Source organism: Bos mutus, chromosome 24 (assembly GCF_027580195.1).
Source record: "Bos mutus isolate GX-2022 chromosome 24, NWIPB_WYAK_1.1, whole genome shotgun sequence".
Classification (NCBI taxonomy): domain Eukaryota; kingdom Metazoa; phylum Chordata; class Mammalia; order Artiodactyla; family Bovidae; genus Bos; species Bos mutus.
Window position 1 is genome coordinate 45668299 of NC_091640.1, and position 16550 is coordinate 45684848.

At 44.2% G+C, this 16550-nt stretch overlaps 1 protein-coding gene across 2 annotated transcripts in view; it reads right to left on the bottom strand.

The window, feature by feature from the left end:
• Positions 1-57: 57 nt before the first annotated feature.
• Positions 58-16550, bottom strand: part of EPG5 (ectopic P-granules 5 autophagy tethering factor) — a 132080-nt gene continuing 115587 nt past the window's right edge. For both annotated transcript variants that reach the window (XM_070361935.1, XM_070361934.1), the window contains exons 40-44: positions 11550-11792; positions 9835-10051; positions 9130-9345; positions 7623-7737; positions 58-4874 (exon numbers count right to left, since the gene is read on the bottom strand). In XM_070361935.1, the coding sequence (XP_070218036.1) occupies positions 4692-4874; positions 7623-7737; positions 9130-9345; positions 9835-10051; positions 11550-11792 (974 nt within the window). In that variant the 3' untranslated portion in view covers positions 58-4691. The remainder of the gene's footprint in view (positions 4875-7622; positions 7738-9129; positions 9346-9834; positions 10052-11549; positions 11793-16550) is intronic.

The window sequence follows — 16550 nt, forward strand, 5'->3', positions numbered from 1 at the left end:
GAGACATCTACCACATGTAAATTAAATTTGAATCATTTATTTGCAGAATTATACTTAACCAGTTCTCATTTCATGTCTCATCATTATATAAGAAAAAAAACTCATCCTTTGTACAAGCATGTAAAATGTCAACAATAAGTAAATATTATACATTTAATGACCAAAATAAGCTGTGATTTTTCAAGGGCACACTAGGCATGTGGGAAGGAAAAAAGTTGAGCACACTTAAGAAGTATTTGCTGCCACTTGAGGAAATTAAGCCACTGGAAGAAAAATAAATCCTAACCCTCGTGCTCAGGAGATATTACATATGTACTTTAAAAAATAAAAGTTTTAATGAAAAACATTCCTTAGTGGTTTCATTATCCCAAAATAGTCAGTAGTTTTATTTTTTCAAGTTATTGTTACCAGAAATCAAACCGATTATTTACCACTGAGTCACCAGGGAAACCCTATCTAGACTGAAGGAAGCATCAAGCACAGCCTCCACAGGACACACGATGCATCTATCATGCAGAGGGTCAGTCAGCACGGACCAGGATCATCACAGACCAGAACAAGGTCGGTATTAGCACCTGGCTGGAAGCCAAGAACTTTATCCAGAACCTCCCAGATACAAACGGAGGATCACAGGAGGAGTCTTCTTTTTTAAGCAACACACTTACTTTGCCCATTATACTCTCCATTTTGCTTAATAAGACAAAATTAACTGAGCAGAATAGTTTTCAGTTCAAATTTAAATTATATTAATAGTTATCTCAAAGTAAGCTGTAACAGTCCAAAATGTGGGAGATAGTTTTGAAGGGTAAGTGCAAAGCGCCTTATTGTCGGACGTATCATGCAGGCCGGTGATGAGACCAGTCTTCAGCAGCAACTGATGATAAACCAAGCTCTGGAGCTTGACTCAGCGACGATTGAATGTGCCAACCAGAGGGCACAGCTGCTGAGCCGATGCTGCCCACATGTCCAGGGGAGCGAGCGCTGCTGCTGGACCCACACTGGTGTTAGGCCAACCCCCAAGGCAGACGCTAGTCTGAGGGCACAAAGCCTGAGGTGGCACACACTCCTGCAGGTGGTGCCAGCTTATGCATGTGGTGCCAGATTATGCATGTGCTCTGGGCACCTCATTTGTCTCACCTGAGACCTGCCCCTGCTATTCCTGGGCATGTGTGCTCAGTCACTCAGTCGTGTCTGACTTCTTGTGACCCCATGGACTGTAGCCCTCCAGGCTCCTCTGTCCATGGAATTCTCCAGGCAAGAAGGCTGGAATGGGTTGCCATTTCCTCCTCCAGGGGATCTCCGAACCCAGGAAATGAACCACTGTCTCTTACATCTCCTGCACTGGCAGGCAGGCTCTTTACCACTAGCGCCACCTGAGCTCCTGTATTCCCGGGCATGGCCCCTTGCTAGTAACGTGGGCTAATTTGGGTCGCTTTCTGAAGGGCAGCCCTGGCAGACACTGAAGGGAAGAGGACTAACTAAAGGCACTAGGCATTTAGCCTGAAGAAGCCTGAGAATCGCTTCTCAGCCTTTTGGCTAAGATCAAGTGTAGAAGCCTGAGGTGTGGGCAGACGGGCAGGGTCAGAGGGCTGATGAGCTATGAAACTGTCCAAAGGTCTGAAGGACTATCTGTTGCAAAGAGGCAGGAGAATAGCTCCAGCAGAACCATAACCAGTGTCACCAGGAGGCCAGTTTCAGCCCAGTATAAAGCAGAGCTACAAACAGAGGCTGCCAATGGTCACCTGGGCTTGTCTATGAGGGGCAGGACTAGTGACCACAGGAAGGGGTGAGGGGGAGGCTGGAGGACCAAGCCTGGGATCCTGGCTGAGAGGTGGGGCCAGATGAGCTTCAATGCCCCTGCTGACCTCAAAGGTCATGATTCTATAACATCTGCTTCCTGCTCCAGAAATTAATTTTAGGTTTAAAAATCCAATAGAAAACTGTGTCTCACCTTCACTCAAAAGGAAAAAAAGGACGCAGACACTCTACTGGTATGATGTGGACACACTGCAAGGAAGGAAGCGGGTTGGCACTCGGTTAGAGGCCGGGCTGCTGTGGGGTTCCCGCTTTCTGGACTCGGCTTCCCCCACCTCAAAGAACTGAGAGACTCAGGCAACCCAGGGAGGCAGACGTGACCGGGCCAACAGACTGGTGGTCAAACTCTGAACCAGGAGCTTGAGGAACATGGAGGGTGGTCCGGGTGCCGCCAGGCTGAGCAGATGCGTCCGCAGGACCGACCTCCCTTGGCGTCTGTGCATCCCATTTTCTGCAGAGTGAGCTGGGGGAGCCAGGAGATCTTGGGGTGCAGTGTGCCTCTCTGGCCCACCCCATGGGAACTTCAGAGAGGCAGGTGGAGAAGCACAAGAGGTGCTTTTCAGCAAGCCCAGAAGCTGCCAGGCATCCCAGCCTGAACCAGATGCCACTGCTGGCCACGTGCGGGGAACGTCTGTGCTGTTCACCTTCAACACCGCTCGGCCAGGCAGTTCCTTGGTCTTACTGACTCGGTGTCAATATGCAGCGCCGCTGTCTCTGTAACTGGCCCCGCACTCTCTGGAGGTGACTATTTTGCCGACAAAGGCTCATTATTCCTGAAAGCCAGTGGGCAGACTGGTCTCTTCTTTCCCAGGAGGCTACAGCAATGTAGCCACCTTTTGATCTGTCTCAGTGTCGTTACAGTCATTTCTTAGCCCAGAGCCTCTCAGAGGAACCTATGTGTGAGTAAACCTTCCACTATGAAGCATAAAGAGGAAGGACTTTTACCAATCATCTCTGATAATCCAGTTGGTATCCAAGAAAATAGATGAAATCAGGCATAAAAAAATCTTCATCAACAACTGAAATACTTTACAAGATAGTGTGATGTCCCTAAAAATCAAATTCTTACCAGCTACAACCAAAGATTGATTTATTTTTTAATAATTTTTACAGAGCAAATACATTATAAATATTATAAATCTTCAAAAATTGAGATTAAACATAATTTTCTTTGAACATATGTACTGTCACTCAAAATTTTCACATTCTAGGATATCAGTAATTACATCTTCCTCAAAGAAAGCAGCACACAGAACATTTCCTGTCATAAAAATCTTTGTTGCCAAATCAGCCATGGAGCGGCCCACAGCTTCTAAAATTTGTCACAAGGAAAGCTCTGAGATGCGTCCCTCGGAGATGGGTACTTGGTGGCCCACAGGACTTGAAGGGTAACAGGGATGGTCTTTACCAGAGCATGTCTGAGGGGCAGAACTGTTCTGTTCAACTAGAGATTCAAAATAAAGAACAGCTCCTACACACTTCTGACTGTTGGGGGAGGCACCCCAAATTGATACTTGGAAGAGATTATCACTAGCTTAACCCATCCCACTGGTAAAAGTTCTCAGTGATTAACACGTTTTTTAGGTAAATATTCTCAGGCTATAGATAACCCTGAAACAAGGCATGGTATGCTGGCTGGACAAACAAAATCAATTTTGAGCCAACAGAATTAGGACTATGATGACAGAAGTCAAAATGTTAATTCCAGGGGGGTGAGGGGGCAATACGACAAGAGAAAGAAGATGGCAGTAACACAAGGCAACGCCGTCTGTAGACAAGCTTCGGTGACGAAGGAACTGTTAACAACAGCAGGCACATGCCGATTTAAAAAATGCCAAATTTCAATTAAGTCTCCTGACCTGACCCGGTTTCCACTGACCAGCAGTGTCTCAGCAGGTTTGCCAGCTTCATTTGAGTTTAAATCTGGAGTGGATAAACAGGCAGGGAACAGAGAATTGAGGTCTCTGTTTCTGTCTCTCTCAACAGCAGGACCTTTAGACATCAAACTTGGGGTCTGGAAAGAGTTGCACATGACATGTCTACAGGGACCAAGTGAGTGATGTGAATGAAGGAGTGGGCCAGGGTAGGACCAAAGGGATCGTACATCTACACTGAACTGCAGAGAGGAAGCCCTGCCTACACGCTCAGCCACGGGGATCAAACAAAACACACCTGTGCGTGACTTGCTCCCCACAACTGCCAGCACACACCCCCGATTTAGAGCAAATGGCTTCTCCATGAGGACACACGGCTGGACGGAAGTGGACGTGTCACCACCTCTGCTGTCCGCTTCAACCAGGATCAAGTGGTCACATCTGAGACAGGGACTTTGATTCAGCATTCTTATCTCCCTTCTGAGAGAAATATTTTAAGCTGTGGGAGTACCTCCCCCTTCTTTGAGAAATGCATACATTTTCAGAGCTTTTGTACTTTGAAGGAACACAACCGGGGTTCAAAAGTGAGGGTTCAACATGATTCCCCAAGCAGTGAGATCTGGCGCAGGAGTCTTGACATTTAAATCAGAGAGGAGAAGAGAAGTGGCGACACACAAAAGCACCCCATCCTGGGGTCTCATGAGATGACAGGTATTCAGGAATCGTGAGTGGTTCTCTACCCAGTAGAACTTAGTAAGTTTCTCTTGTTGGATGAATACAAGTAATACAGAGTCCCTGGAACGTTCTAAGAGCTAAGGAAACACACACATACATATGTGCACATGCACGACAGAATTATCTAGTGCTCACTCACCAACCTGCATCTATGGTCAGCTAACTCATTGGCCAAACGGCAGGTGAAACTGAGCCAAGTTACCTGTGCAACAGCAAAGTTAAATGTAAACATAAATAGCAACAGGTTTATCGAGAGCCTCTGAGTTACTATCGGATGTTGTCCAAATAATGCACTTCTGGATACAGACAGTTCACAAGAAGAGCCAGGAAGCTTTTCCCATCCTGGAGGCAATGGCCAGGATGCTTTATAAATTGTGCAGCCTGAGAAATCTGATCCTGGTATTCAACATACTGCTTACTCGATGTCAAGGATTCAAGAGCATTCAGAGCCTAAAAGACATGGAAGACAAGAGGGTTAACCACACGGATGCAGGTAACACGTTCCCGCAGGTGTAGCGCACCTGCTGCTGTCATCTGGGGCAGCTGGGAGCCTCCCGGGAGGGCTACAGAACTGCAGCCAGGCTTCTTAAAGGCAGGCACTGGTTAGCCGCAAGCGGGAGGAGGCCAGCAGCCTAAGCCTCTCCGGCTTCGGCCGCCTTCCACATTCCTCCTCCTGGCCTGTGCCGCTCCCCAGTCCTTCCCCGCTGTCTTCTTCCTTGTCCTCCTTGCCCCCGTGCCAGCGGTGCAGCACCCCCACCAGCACGTCCTCTGCGTCTCTCCTGGAGCCTCAACCAGAAACCACAGGCTTCGGTTACCCGTGAGACCTGTTTTAATTTCTGTTGGGTTTGTTCTCGGGTTATGAAGTAATGTCGTACTAAACCATAACTAGATAAAATTCAGAAGAAACCAGTGGCTAAGTGCTGCTGAGGGTGACTGATAAGATTGCTCTATCAGTCAACAAACACAGCAGACAGACCAAGCTCCTCTGGTTTCCACCCAACAGAAACAGCAATGATATTCCCATGCATCTCTTCAGGAATGAGGAAAAACGTTCTTTACTTCCATAATTTTAATTTTTCGTCCCTTCATACTGGGAGAACAGAAAAAGACTGTATTTAGAAAAAACCGCAAAAAAAAAAAAAAAAATCACAACAATGGTTCCTGGGGAGACGGGGAGCTTGGCCGCCCCTAGATTCTGAACATGAAGCATGAAGTACCCCTCTCACGTAAGGGGACCACTGCACTAGACGGCACAGGGAGCTCCAATCAGCTGCTCTGTGACAGCCTAGAGGGGTGGGATGGCGGGAGGGGGAGGGGTTCAAGAAGGAGGGGACACAGGTACACCTGTGGCTCATTCATTTTGATGTTTGGCAGAAACCAACACAATACTGTAAAGCAATTATCCTTCGATTAAAAATGCATAAGTGAATAAATAAATAAAAATTAATTTAAAAAAAGATGGAGGGGACATGCGTACACCTATGGCTGATTCATGTTTAAAAATGGCAGAAACCAATACAATACTGTAAAGCAACTGTTCTCCAATTAAAATTTTTTAAATAAATCAATAACAACAACAACCAAAAGATGGAATTTGCTTGGCTCAGTAAATAAGGAGAGAGAAGATTTGGAGGTGCGGGGGGGATGGTAAATGAACAAGCAGCTTAGAAATAAGTTACCAAGTGGTTTAAGGCCGAAGTTTTGGGTTGAAAATAAACAATGGAAGGGATTTTGGTACCAAGCTAACAGCTGTGTGAACAGAGTTAATCTAAGAACAAGAATCAGTAGGGACAGGCACTCACACTAACCACAGCTTCCATCTGTCTCTCCCCCACCCCACATACCTCCCTTTCTTTTCTTTTTCTTTTTTAAAGAATAGGCTACTTTGACAGTTTGCCTAAGAGTACTCATTTTATTAAAAGATGAAGTCTTTCAAGTCTGAAAACCCAGATGACAAGCATGTCATCACTGTAAATCTAAAGGCAGCAAAGCCTGCCAAGGCCTGGAGGACCTGCCGGCCACTAAAGCAAAGCCACGCCCCAGGTGCTGGTGGGTGCAGGCGAGCAGACTTCCCAAACGCAGCCTGAAATGCATGTCACTGACTTCATGACCGCCCCCTGGGACACTCATCTGCCCACGTGTGATGGCTCTTACATGATGTTAGGGATTCAAACGGTGGCTGTCTAACCAATCTATAACAAAACAGCACGTACTGCATAAATCAGGATACCTGTGAAGAACCTGCTAATTTTTTCACTTGATCTTTGCTCTTACTACTGAGATATCTACTATACATGGCTGACTCAGACATGACAATGCTGCAAAAGACAAAAGCTAAGAGGTCTAAGTGTTTCCTGTGTACAGAGACGGTACTGCAGAGAGGCAAGAGCACAAAGCTGGACCCAGACAGGCCCAGGGAATCCCAGGCCCAGCCCTCTGTGGCTGTGTGATGTGGGACAAATTCCTTAGCCTCTTTCTGTCTGCATTTCCTCATCAACAAAACCAGGATAATGAAAGTTCCTGTTGTTTAGGGTTGTTATGAGAATTAGAAGAGTTAAAACTTTAACTCATTAACATCAAGCAAGTTAAAACTCACAACAGTGCCTGGCGAGCAGTAAGCACTCGAGAACGACGGCTATCGTTTTGTGTTCCACACCTCAGTACTGTTTACGGGTGAAGCAGTTATGGGATAGGACTGCTGCCAGGTGGCCTTCCACGTTTTTAGAACAAACTGTCATTTTTCACAGCTACCATTTTGTCCATGTCAGATACATGGACAGTGGTCAACCCCCAGACTCACAAAACAGGAACCACTCCCTTGGTTCCCAGCTGGAGTTCAGCTAATGCCTATCGGTCTCAACTGTAGTCTCGTCCTCTGTGCCTGTCCCCAGGCCCAGCATGTGACACTGGCATACAGTCATGTCGTCAGAATCAAATATGACCCTAGGCTGGCTTGCTCGTGATCGTGCTTCTTCTACAAGGGTGGTAACAGCACTCTGGGCAAGTGCCTACAAAAACTGGTTTAAAATCCAAGACAGGCCATGTGGTGACCATTTTCCAGTAAGCAGAGTCCACAGAGGGCATGCTGTCCTACTGCCAATAATGGTCATCAGGTCCTCACGTGTGAAGACCTCAGTTGCCACCTTCCCTCCTCCTGTGGAAAACTTCTAACCCTTAACCATGAAGCTTTTTACTGACCTGCTGAGCTTTCATGGTCAGATATAACTCAGAGCTGGGCTTCAAGCGGATCTGATCCTCGGCAGGAACTTGAACTGAAAGGAAGGCAGCCATGCTTCGGGCAGCCACTCGGAACCTTAGGTGTTAGGGAGGAATTACAGGAAGTAAATGACTATTAAAGTAAGCATTTTATAACAAACATCACATTTTCTATTAAAAAAAAATAAACACATCTCCAGACCTGCTGCTACTATTAGCCTCCTTGGGAAAATTATAAATATGATCAAGGAATTCTTTATGGTCCTTCCATTACCACCACCCAAACAATGAAAGAGGAAATAAGTACTGGTGCATGCTAACATACGGATAAGCCTTGAAACTTCATTAAGTGAAAGAAGCCAGATGCAAGAGGCCATGTATTGTATATTCCATTTATGTGAGATGTCCAGAACAGGATATACATAAAAGTCAGAAAATCCATGAGTGGTTGCCAGAGACTTGGGGGAGAGGCGAAAAGAGAGTGATTGCTTAGCAGGTATAGGATTTCCTTCTGGGATGATGAAAATGATCTGGAACAAAACAGTGGTAACGGCTGCAACAATGCTGTGAATGTACTACATACCACTGAACTGCACATTTTTTCTTTTTATTTTGGCTGTACTGCATGGCATGTGGGATCTCAGCTCCCCAAACAGGGATCGAACCTGTGCTCCCTACAGTGGAAGCAGTCTTAACCACTGGACCCCAACGGAAGTCCCTGTATTATACATTTTAAAAGGGTTACCATGATAAACTATATGTGCCATGCGTTTTACAATTCAAGAGAATCAAATCACACTTAATTTAGTAAAAATCAAATCAAATTTAGCCCTGCTAAATTCTACCATAAACAAAGGAGCATGATGTACACTGGTTTGGACTAGGTGGTTATTCCATAAGAATGCTGATATCAGAATAGTATGGGAATGTTTTTCAAACCAGGTAAGACCTTTAGCAGAAAAACCATGATACAAATAAGCCTTAGAGGATAAAATGGGACTAATGGCAAATTCTTTCTCACCTCGGAATTTTTAGCAACAAAAGCCTGACTTTGTTTCTCATTACTCATCCTTCTCATCAGTTAACTTCCACTCATCTTGACTTAATGCTGCTAGACCAAGTCCCTCACAGAACCTGGGTTTCCCTGACAAAGCGCTGGCAGTGTAGCAGCTGACCAGGCATTTTAACCTAGCCCTGCACACCATCACTGGCTCAAAGGCAAAAAGCAATGAGTAGTGTGGTCAGGTTACAAGGTCAAAAGACAATGAGATACTGCTAAAAAAAACACTTTGAACATAAAAGTTGTTTTAAAATGGGAAAAAAAACATCCTTTTTAAAATATAAAGATGTAATCAGGCTCTATAGTTTTCTTATTAATCTCTGGAAGGAACCTAGCCCCCAAACAGAAAAGCTACCTAGTACCTCGACCCCTAGGCAGGCGCAGGTGTCTGAGGCCCACTTACAAGAGCAGCGGCAGATGCCTTCTCACCTGTTGGACAAGGGTGACTTCCGGCCCAGCCCAATTGCCCCGAGAATCCCTGAGCTGAGCCTCTCCTCAGCCAACAGGTTCTGCCGGCCTTGAAGCATAAGCAGGATTCGAATGACAGACTCTGTCAAGACCGAGTCATTCTGCTCCATCTGAACCAGAGACAGCTGCAGGACTTGGTGCCACCACAGAAACAGCTTTGCTTCTTCCTGCATAGAGCTGAGGAGTTAGGGGGTGTGGGTAGGGAGAATTAATCAGGAAGAGATTCTTTCCACCCTCATTTAACCAGAAGTCCACACGGGAGCTTTCAGAATTAGGGACACTGCGCCCTTTAAAAGCTTAGGCTGACAAGTTACAATGTTAATAAAGTACTGGGACAGTACAGGAGCAGCTGATATTCACTGCGCCTTCTACGTGCTGGTCGCCGTATATGAGCTCGATGTCCTTGCACTCAAGTGAGATAAACGCTGCTACCCCTACCTACTTAACTGAATCAAAGCTAAAGGTGGTGCTTCAAAAATGCCTGTTTTAGGAAATCAAAAGCCTGCTGAGAAAATCGGTCCATGTAAGGAAAATCTTCCCGAAACAGCCTTGTTTGTTTCTTATGCATCACTTGGGTCTCTGCACTGAAATGGACACTAATCTAAGCCCAAATTTCCAGCTATTCCAACCTGCGGGTTGGCTGTAGCAACTGGAAGATCAGCATACCTCGGATATACCTGTTCCAACCACTTGCTTAAGAGAAGCAGCACTTTCATTTCGTTCCTTAGCGTCTGCTCGCTATTTAGACACTGAAGCAAGTAGACGTAGAGAGTCAAGTAGCTGCCAAGGGACAGGCACTCCTGCAGAAACTCTTCAATGGTGAGCTCGGGAACCTGAAGGGACACCAGAATGGGGCCCCATCCTAGATTCTGTTTGAGGGAGCCTAAGAAAAGAACACCGAGAGAACGGGGTAAGAGCAAGAATCAAACTTCCTAACTACTCTGATGAGCCTTTCACTTTAAAATTTAAAAGCTTCATGTCGAGAAAACACCACTCACCTTGGCCTCGGAGGGCCTGACAACGCTTCACGGTTTGGACTGCAAGCCCTCAGGCTAAATGCCTGTGTCCTGGCTGCCAGTTCCAAGGGTTAAGAAGTCAGGCATGTGACTGGCTGCTTTTTCATAAATCCCTCTTTCACCATACTATGACCATTAAAATCACAGACACTGCCTGTCCCAGTCATCTAAGAATTTTAATTTTACCGAATACCATTTTTAAGTATGTTACGAACACTTCAGCTTTTCTGAGGGATATTATTATTACTTTATCCATCGTAAGTATTTTTTTAAGCATCAAAGTTTCATTTGACTCCTATCTTAAATACACAAATTCTTGAAAATGTTTCATAAAGGGAAAAAACGAATTTGATTTCAGGAACAAAGAGTAACAAATTTGGAGCAAGAGGGTTGTCCTGATGCTTCTCAATTCTGGGGGCGGGAACGAGAGTACGGTGGCCTGGTGACAGCACAGAGCCTTCCACGGGGGACACGGGAGCATGGATCCCCGTGTGCTGCAAAGGAGGCAGGGGCAGGTCACAGGAGCCCCTGGCATTCCCACTCCAGCACTCTTCCTCCCCCTCCTGTGAGCACGAAGATGTATATCTGGGCAGCAGTTAAGAGGCACTGCTCTGAGCAGTTCTTAACCAGGCCAAGCTGTTGCCAGAATCTGCAAGTGTACAGGTAGGAAATAAAGACACATCAGGAATGGGCATGGGGGTAAGGGAGAGAACTTCTTCATAATAGTTTAAAATATATGACAAAAAGCAATAAAAGGACCTAAGAAAAATTTTAACAAGCGACAAAATAGAGGAAATTAATATAGTGGATAATTACAAAGATTCTGGTTTATAGCATTTGCTTTTAGGACTATGACTAGGCCTATGACGTACACAATTTACCTATCATACAAGGATTGGTCTGACACTGCAAAACCCCTCATTTTAACGAGTCAGAGGTTCCCTTCCTTGAAACAAGATGGTAGCAACATGGGCCAAAGGTTCTCATGCTGACTACAGATCTTCATGAAGAAAACAAACTATATCCTGAAACATCAACAACATTTACAGAGAAATTAGAGTGGTACAATCCTTCAACAGGAAGGGTCTGGAAAAGGTATCTCCTTCAGTGCATGTGCTCAGTCACTCAGTCGTGTCTGACTCTTTGTAATCCCATGGACTATAGCCCATCAGGCTCCTCTGTCCATGGGATTTTCCAGGCAAGAATATTGGGGGTGAGTTGCCATTTCCTACTCCAGGGGATCTTCTCAACCCAGGGATCAAACCTGAGTCTCTTGCAGGCAATTCTTTACTACTGAGCCACCTAATCTTCCCTGGAGAAGATGGATCAACTGAGAGCCTACTGAGGGTAAGAGGATGCTCTTACCCTCTTTGAAGTAAGCAGTGATGCAGGCTTCCGTCGTCTCGGCCATGTGGCGGACAGAAGCCAGGCTCTGGCAGGCGGCTGTTAACAGAGGCAGCACCACCAGCCCGTGCACTTTTTGCCCAATCCAGGTCCGGATACTGCCTCGGAGGAACTCTGCAGTTGGGACAGTCGCATTGTTCATCATCATCAGGACTTCCATGAAGAGGCTGCTGAGGGCCATGTGGCGGGTCTGGCTGTCCAGGTCTAAAAGGGAACACAAACACATACGTGCCAAAGGCTGCTGGTGTGATGACGTGAACGTGATGAAGGGACAACACTGTTTCAAAGCAGCTGCTCTGCAGGGGCCAGAAAGAAAATCCTGGATAGTGCTTAGATTTTACGGATAGGATATGGTACATAAACACTTTGAAGAGCAAAGCAGGAACTCCTGCAAGACCTTAAAACCTTTTTTACCCCCCCAATTTTTCCTGATTTTTTTAAAAAATATTTTTTATTGAAGTATAATTGACCTACAATGTTGTATTAATTACTGCCATACAGCAAGTGACTCAGATAAATACACACATAAACACACACACAGATTTTTTCATATTCTTTTCCATTATGGCTACCACATGATATTGAATTTAGTTCCCTGTGCTCTACAGGAGGACCTGTTGTTTATCCATTCTATATATACCAGTTTACATCTGTGAATAGTGACTTTAATCTATCTTTTAATTATGACTCATGGGAACAAAAATGATTCCAATAAGCCTAATAGATTGCAGCCTCTCCCCTTCCCATTCACCATCAACTGAGCCAACAAATATTTCCTTAAAAACCAGAACTGATTCTGATTAAGAAGTTTCTAGTATGCCATTCTTCTGATTAAGATGTTTCTAGAATGCATTCTGCACTCATCTCATACGCTAGCAAAGTAATGCTCAAAATTCTCCAAGCCAGGCTTCTACAGTACATGAACCATGAACTTCCAGATGCTCCAGCTGGATTCAGAAAAGGCAGAGGAACCAGAGATCAAACTGCCAACATCCGTTGGATCATCGAAAAAGTACGAGAGTTCCAGAAAAACATCTACTCCTGCTTCACTGACTACGCAAAAACCTTTGACTGTGTGGATCACAACAAACTGTGGAAACTTGTTAAAGAGATGGGAATACCAGACTACCTGACCTGCCTCCTGAGAAATCTGTATGCAGGTCAGGAACAGTTAGAACTGGACACAGAACAACAGACTGGTTCCAAATCAGGAAAGTACGTCAAGGCTATATATTGCCACCCTTCTTATCTAACTTATATGCAGAGTACATCATGAGAAATGCTGGACTGGATGAAGTACAAGCTGGAATCAAGAGTGCCGGGAGAAATATCAACAACCTCAGATATGCAGATGACACCACACTTATGGCAGAAAGCAAAGAACTAAAGAGCATCTTGACGAAAGTGAAAGAGGAGAGTGAAAAAGTTGGCTTAAAGCTCAACATTCAGAAAACTAAGATCATGGCATCTGGTCCCATCACTTCATGGCAAATAGATGGAGAAACAATGGAAACAGTGACAGACTTTATTTTGGGGGGCTCCAAAATCACTGCAGATGGTGACTGCAGCCATGAAATTAAAAGATGCTTGCTCCTTGGTTAGAAAAGTTATGACACACCTAGACAGCATATTAAAAGGCAGAGATATTACTTTGCCAACAAAGGTCCATCAATGGTTTTTCCAGTAGTCATGTATGGATGTGAGAGTTGGACTATAAAGAAAGTTGAGTGGTAAAGAATTGATGCTTTTGAACTGTGGTGTTGAAGAAGACTCTTGAGAGTCCCTTGGACAGCAAGGGGATCCAACCAGTCCTAAAGGAAATCAGTCCTGAATATTCCTTGGAAGGACTGATACTGAAGCTGATACTTTGGCCACCTGATGTGAAGAACTAACTCATTTGAAAAGACCCTGATGCTAGGAAAGATTGAAGGCAGGAGGAGAAGGGGACGACAAAAGATGAGGTGGCTGGATGGCATCACCGACTCAATGGACATCTGTGACCTCTGGAAGTTGGTGGACAGGGAGGCCTGGCCTGCTGCAATCCGTGGAGTTGGACAAGACTGAGCAACTGAACTGAACTGAGAGTGCCCTTCATTGTTTTGCCTGGCTATTATTCAATCTTCTGGGTCCAGTTACATAAGACCAACTCTAAATCAATTTCTCCATTATTGTCTGCTAATTTTTCTTCTTTTTCTTTTAACAGTCACTAAGTGTTGCTGACTTTCCATGTTACTGCTTTAGCTATATTATCTCATTCCATACTTAAAATATCTATACAATACAGGGACAATTCTTTCTCAATCATGAACCAGTCAGTTGTTCCATATAGGATTCTGACTGTTGCTTCCTAACTGAGAAAGGAGTACAACAAGGTTGTTCGCTGTCACCACGTTTATTTAACTTATATGCTGAGCACATCATGAGACATGCCGGGCTGGATGAGTTATAAGCTGGAATCAAGATTGGCAAGAGAAACACCAAAAATCTCAGATACGCGGATGATACCACCCTAATGGCAGAAAGCGAAGAGGAACTAAATAACTTGATGAGGGTGAAGGAGGAGAGTGAAAAAGCTGGCTTAAAACTAAATATTAAAAAAACTAAGGTCATGGCATCGGCCCCATCACTTCTCGGCAAAAAGAAGGGGAAAAGGTGGAAGCAGTGACAGATTTCCTCTTCTTGGATTCTAAAATCACTGCAGATAGTGACTGCAGCCATGAAATCAGAAGACAATTGCTTGTTGGCAGGAAAGCGATGACAAACCTAGATAGTGCGTTGAAAAGCAAAGATCTCTCTTTGCTGACAAACGTCTGTATAGCCAAGGCGATAGTCTTTCCAGTGGGCACGTACGGTTGTGATAGCTGGACAGTAAAGAACGCAGAGCGCTGAAGAATTGATGCCTTCGAACTGTGGTGCTGGAGAAGAGTCTTTCAGAGTCTCTTGGACAGCAAGGAGATCAAACCAGTCATCTTAAAGGAAGTTAACCCCGAATACTCATTGGAAGGACTGAAGCTGAAGCTGAAGCTCCAATATTTTGGTCACCTGATGTGAACAACTGACTCACTAGAAAAGACCCTGATGCTTGGAAAGCTTGAGGACAGTAGGAGAAGAGGGCATCAGTGGATGAGATGGCTGGATGGCATCATTGATGCAATGGACATGAACTTGGGCAAGCTCTGGGAGACGGTGAGGGACAGGCAGGTCTGGTGTGCTGCAGTCCATGGGGTCACAGAGTCGGACACAAATGGCAAGTGAACAACAACAACACAGGAACAATTATTATCCTTTCTATGCAGATGAGGTCACACGTACGTTCAAGGTCACAAAGCCAGGCAGTCACTTCAGAATCTACATTTTAACTACCATTTTAGATACGCTCTGTGATAAATCTATATCACAGATATGTCCAAGAAATTTCAACTGATTTTTCTGTTCCCCTGTCCAACCAACTCAAATAGTCACACCAGTGTTCTACTAGTATGCTTCCCTAAAAACTACCGTTGCCTACTTTCAAATAGGATCTAAATAAACAACAACAACAAAAATGTTTGAGATTCATCTGTGCTGGTGCAATTCTCACTGCTATAGAGCATTTCATTATGTGAATATACAATACTTCATCTTGCCTACTGAACACAGGACTTGTTCCCAGTTTGGCTGCCCTCATATGCACAGGGACATTGTTCATGTTTCCCGTGGCACAAGAAAACATTTCTTTGGCTGCATACCAAGAAGTGAAATTCTGAGCCATGGGATATGCAAACTAGTAGATGATGCCAAATGTTTAAAAATGATGAAATGATTAAACATTCAAACATGTACATGTTTAAAAATGATGAAACATTTAAGACACTGATGAAAGAAAACAAAGACAACACAAACAGATGGAGAGATATACCATGTTTTTGGATTGGAAGAATCAATATTGTGAAAATGACTATACCCAAAGCAATCTACAGATCCAGTGCAACCCCTATCAAACTACCAATGGTATTTTTCACAGAACTGGAACAAATTAATTCCACAATTTGTATGAAAACACAAAAGACTCCAAATAGCCAAAGCAATTTAGAGAAGAAGAATGGAGCTAGAGGAATCAACTTTCCTGACTTCAGACTATATTACAAAGCTACAATCATCAAGACAGTATGGTACTAGTTCAAAAAGAGAAATATACACCAGTGCAACAAGACAGAAAGCCCAGAGATAAATCCACGTGCCTATGGGCACCTTATCTTTGACAAAGGAGGCAAAACTATACAATAGAGAAAAGACAGTCTTTTCAATAAGTGGTGCTGGGAAAACTGGTCAGCAATGTGTAAAAGAATGAAATTAGAACACTTCCTAACACCATACACAAAAACAAACTCAAAATGGATTAAAGACCTAAATGTAAGACCAGAAACTGTAAAACTCTTAGAGGAAAACATAGGCAGAACACTCTTTGACATAAAGGACAGCAAGATCATCTATGACACACCTCCTAGAATAATGGAAATAAAAACAAAAATAAACAAATGGGACCTCATTAAACTTAAAAGCTTTTGTACAACAAAGGAAACTATAAGCAAGGTGAAAAGATAATCCTCAGAATGGGAAAAAATAATAGCAAATGAAACAACTGACAAAGGATTAATCTCCAAAATATACAGACAGCTCAATACAGAAAAACGAACAACCCAATCAAAAAGTGGGCAGAAGACTTAAATAGACATTTCTCCAAAAAAGACATATAGATGGCTAACAAACACATGAACAGATGCTCAACATCACTCATTATTAAAGAAATGCAAATCAAAACTACAATGAGTAGAGGGGTGGGATGGGGAAGGAGGTGGAAGGGATGTTGAAATGGGAGGGGACACAGGTAAACCTACGGCTGATTCATGTTGATGTTTGGTAGAAGCCAACACAATACTGTAAAGCAATTATCCTGCAATTAAAAATAAATCCATTAAAAAA